The 4,625-nt window shown below is 37.6% G+C and overlaps 1 protein-coding gene across 1 annotated transcript in view; it reads right to left on the bottom strand.

Moving 5' to 3' along the window:
* Nucleotides 1–6: 6 nt before the first annotated feature.
* The window catches only part of LOC106476343 (otopetrin-2-like), a 19,137-nt gene continuing 14,518 nt past the window's right edge, over nucleotides 7–4,625 (bottom strand). The window contains exons 7-8 of the mRNA XM_022380239.1: nucleotides 4,501–4,621; nucleotides 7–3,109 (exon numbers count right to left, since the gene is read on the bottom strand). Coding sequence (XP_022235947.1) covers nucleotides 2,184–3,109; nucleotides 4,501–4,621 — 1,047 coding nt within the window. The 3' untranslated portion in view covers nucleotides 7–2,183. The remainder of the gene's footprint in view (nucleotides 3,110–4,500; nucleotides 4,622–4,625) is intronic.

The raw sequence follows: 4,625 nt of genomic DNA, 5'->3' as shown, positions 1-4,625 counted from the left end.
ATAATCTACTCTGACCACTATTCCCTAGTTGTAATAATCCACTCTGATCACTCTTCCCTAGTTGTAATAATCTACTCTGACCACTCTACCCTAGTTGTAATAATCTACTCTGATCACTCTTCCCTAGTTGTAATAGTCTACTCTGATCACTCTTCCCTACTTGTAATAATCTACTCTGATCACTCTTCCCTAGTTGTAATAATCCACTCTGATCACTCTTCCCTAGCTGTAATACTCTACACTGATCACTCTTCCCTAGTTGTAATAATCTACTCTGACCACTCTTCCCTAGTTGTAATAATCTACTCTGACCACTCTACCCTAGTTGTAATAATCTACTCTGATCACTCTTCCCTAGTTGTAATAATCTACTCTGACCACTTTTCCCTAGTTGTAATAGTCTACTCTGATCACTCTTCCCTAGTTGTAATAATCCACTCTGACCACTCTACCCTAGTTGTAATAATCCACTCTGATCACTCTTCCCTAGTTGTAATAATCTACTCTGACCACTCTTCCCTAGTTGTAATAATCCACTCTGACCACTCTACCCTAGTTGTAATAATCTACTCTGATCACTCTTCCCTAGTTGTAATAAGCCACTATGATCACTCTTCCCTAGTTGTAATAATCTACTCTGATCACTCTTCCCTAGTTGTAATAAGCAACTATGATCACTCTTCCCTAGTTGTAATAAGCCACTATGATCACTCTTCCCTAGTTGTAATAAGCCACTATGATCACTCTTCCCTAGTTGTAATATACAAAATATATCGAAGAAAATATTCTAGTATCTTTGTTGTTGCAACTCAGGTTCGTCCTCAGACAATGATTGTTCGTTGGTTGATTGGTTTAATAGCGCAAAGTAACAACAACATCAACCAACAGTTTTATATGCTGTCTTGGAGTCTTGAACAACAACAACATCAACCAAAAGTTTTATGTGCTGTCTTGGAGTCTTGAACAACATCAACCAACAGTTTCATATGCTGTCTTAGAGTCTTGAACAACAACATCAACCAACAGTTTTATATGCTGTCTTGGAGTCTTGAACAACAACAACATCAACCAACAGTTTCATATGCTGTCTTGGAGTCTTGAACAACAACATCAACCAATAGTTATATATGCTGTCTTGGAGTCTTGAACAACAACATCAACCATCAGTTATATATATGCTGTCTTGGAGCCTTGAACAACAACATCAACCAATAGTTATATATGCTGTCTTGGAGTCTTGAACAACAACCTCAACCAATAGTTATATATGCTGTCTTGGAGTATTGAACAACAACATCAACCAACAGTTTTATATGCTGTCTTGGAGTCTTGAACAACAACATCAACCAATAGTTATATATGCTGTCTTGGAGTCTTGAACAACAACATCAACCAATAGTTTTATGTGCTGTCTTGGAGTCTTGAACAACAACATCAACCAACAGTTATATATACTGTCTTGGAGTCTTGAACAACAACATCAACCAATAGTTTTATGTGCTGTCTTGGAGTCTTGAACAACAACATCAACCAACAGTTTGATATGCTGTCTTGAACAACAACATCAACCAACAGTTTATATGCTGTCTTGAACAACAACATCAACCAACAGTTTTATATTATTGTTCTGCGTGGTATCCAGCAACAACGTTACGTACAAGCTTCAAACAGAGAGAGAAATTAATCTCTGGTATCAGATCGAACCTTGGACTTAAACAAGAACTGGACCAGAGAAAGTAGCGATCTTTGTTCTTAACCTTCCCATTGCAGGTTTTCTATCCTTATGTAACATTCTTCAGTTTCTTATCGTGTTAAAACTGTAATATATTTCGCATTACAAATCGTTGTTTTGGGATTTATTTGTTTTTTTTAACCACTTACTAACTTTTAGTGAAATGTTATAAATAACGTAAAATATAATATTTTGTGAAGTTTCCCATTCGCACAGTTCTGGTTTCGTGAGTTTTGAGTTGTTATAATTGCGACACCTGGTGGCAGTTTTCGAACATCTAAAGAGTAAATCTAAACAAATGTTTAATAAATCCCATCAGTCAGGTATATGTAGGTGTATGAACTAAATCTTCTAACTCTGAGTTTGTCAGGACGTTTCTTTCTTCGGTCATCAAGTTTCTTTTCTCTACATGGACGGAAACCGTTTCAGTTCGTAGAAACATCGAATTTCTTTACAAATCTGATCTCACTTTATAACTCCGTTTCCAGATATCGCACAGACAGACAGTCGAGTGAAACCGGAAGAATATGGTAAGTGGGGTAGTGACGTGGGTGATGATTGTCCAAGCCCAGAATCCGTAAAAGTTCATCTGGACTGGGTTGGAGTCTGCTCGGCGGGTCTCTAAAGTGTTGATGGACCACATGGCAAAATTACAAACCAGAAGAAAAGTGACCATCTCGCGACCCGGCTTTTTTCTCATCTGGTCACTGTTTCTACAGTACCGACGGGAAGCGTCTAGAATAAAAATAGTTTGTAAAGTGCCCTGGATCAAGCAGGCTAGTGCGGACAACAGTACCAATACCGTATTCTGATCCATAGTGAAGTGTCCACCAATGATATTGAACATCGTAAAAAGATATAGTCCCCCCTGCGCTATTATCAACAAGATGTTGTCCAGCTCTTCACTCCTGTTGGGGTTGTATTTCAGTCTTCTGACCTGTACTAGTGCTACAACGACGGCTAGGGACGTGAGCGTGTAAAGCGCGAGCTCCACCACGTGAACTTCCATAACTGCCATGCTTTTATACGATTCTTTACTGATTAACACAAAAAAAAGGATCAAACTTATAATAGCAGATACGAGGACCATGATTCCCGTGAAGAGCCCTTTGTTGGCCTTGGTACAGTCTACGGTGTAATGATCTCGATGACGGGAAGATTGGATGCCAGAGCCCTCTGATCGACTGTTTGTCTTCCCGATGTTCTTCCACATGATATACAAGATGGCAGCACAGATTAGACTGTACTCAATGGTACACGGGAAAAGGAAAGAACTCGCATCCTGGACCAACTGTCCGAGGATGTTCGTACGTCTACAGTCCTGACCCACATACATTTCATGATCCACTGATCGTTCCGCCAAACTGTGCTCTCCATCTAGCGGAAAGAAACAAAACGTCTGTAAGATAGGAAAGACACCTTAATGAGAAAAATAAAGAAAATCTGCTAAATATACTTATCGTGAACTTTCGAAATTAAAACAACGAAAAAGAAGAAAATGGACTGATAAGGAAAGACGAGAATACGGATTTAAATTGTATTGGTTGGTAAACATGAAAATACAAATTTAAGTTGGACTGATAAGGAAAAACGAGAATACGGATTTAAATTGTATTGGTTGGTAAACATGAAAATACAAATTTAAGTTGGACTGATAAGGAAAAACGAGAATACGGATTTAAATTGTATTGGTTATAAACATGAAAATACAAATTTAAGTTAGGCTGTTTCTTTGTTTGTAATTAAGCACAAAGCTACACAATGGGCTATCTGTGCTCTGCCCACTACGGGTATCGAAACCCGGATTCTAGCGTTGTAAGTCCGCAGACATACCGCTTTACCACTGGGGGGCAAGTTGGACTGATAAGGAAAGACGAGAATACGGATTTAAATTGTATTGGTAAACATGAAAATACAAGTTTAAGTTGGACTGATAAGGTGAAGATGAAAATAGAGATTTCATTTATATTGACTAGGTAAAGACGAAAATACAGATATAAATTGTACTGGTTAGACGAAGATGAAATATAGATTCAAGATGGGTTAATTCGTAAAGACGAAAATAATGTAGCGGAAATGCTGATTTTTGCAATACTTTAAGTATCCGTGATCTCCGCTGATTCAGTCATAAGTATGGGACTTGTAACGATAAAAATCATGGTTCAATACCTGTAGGGGTACAGTAGAGAATATTCAATATGTAGCTTTGTGCTTAACAACAAACAAACAAATACCTTGTATAATTTTATTCGAAGTTAAACTTGGATCAGTTTGAAAGTTTGGCTTGTTGAAATTGTTCTGTGATTATTTTATTTTTTTGCGCTTCGCCAGTACTGTAAATAACCTAGAGGGCGCTAACAAGATGAGTAAAGTTGTTTGTGTTTTATCAATCACAAAGCTACACAATGGGCTATCTGTGCTGTACTGTGCTGGGGTGTGGGGGTACATGTAAAATTGAATTGAAATGATGTATCTTATTTCGTTAAAACAAAAAGCGACTATTTGATTATATATAAAAAAGAAAGAGTTTGTGAACTTAAATAGAAAGTTAGTTTAAAATTACGTTTATATGCCGGTTCAGCTTCACAGAACTGCAACTTTCTAAGTAATGAAGCTGAACCTAAAGTTTGACCGATTTAAAATAGACACAGCCAATGTTTAGTTATCAGGTGCTAACACCTGGTGGATAGAACCTCAACTAGGAAAATAAGAGCATTTTTACAAATCACGTTCTGTTTATTTTGTACTTTGAATATGTCTTTACTTACGTAACATATCTTTCATCTCCAGCACAAACGATGGGATAAGGTCAGTATGATTTGGATTGATGATAGTTACGATCTCGTGTTTGGTTTCCTGCACCAGCACGTGCAGCCAGACACTCAGGTTAGTA

Source organism: Limulus polyphemus, unplaced genomic scaffold, assembly GCF_000517525.1.
Source record: "Limulus polyphemus unplaced genomic scaffold, Limulus_polyphemus-2.1.2 Scaffold10337, whole genome shotgun sequence".
Lineage (NCBI taxonomy): Eukaryota > Metazoa > Arthropoda > Merostomata > Xiphosura > Limulidae > Limulus > Limulus polyphemus.
This window is presented reverse-complemented; position numbering and strand designations above follow the sequence as displayed.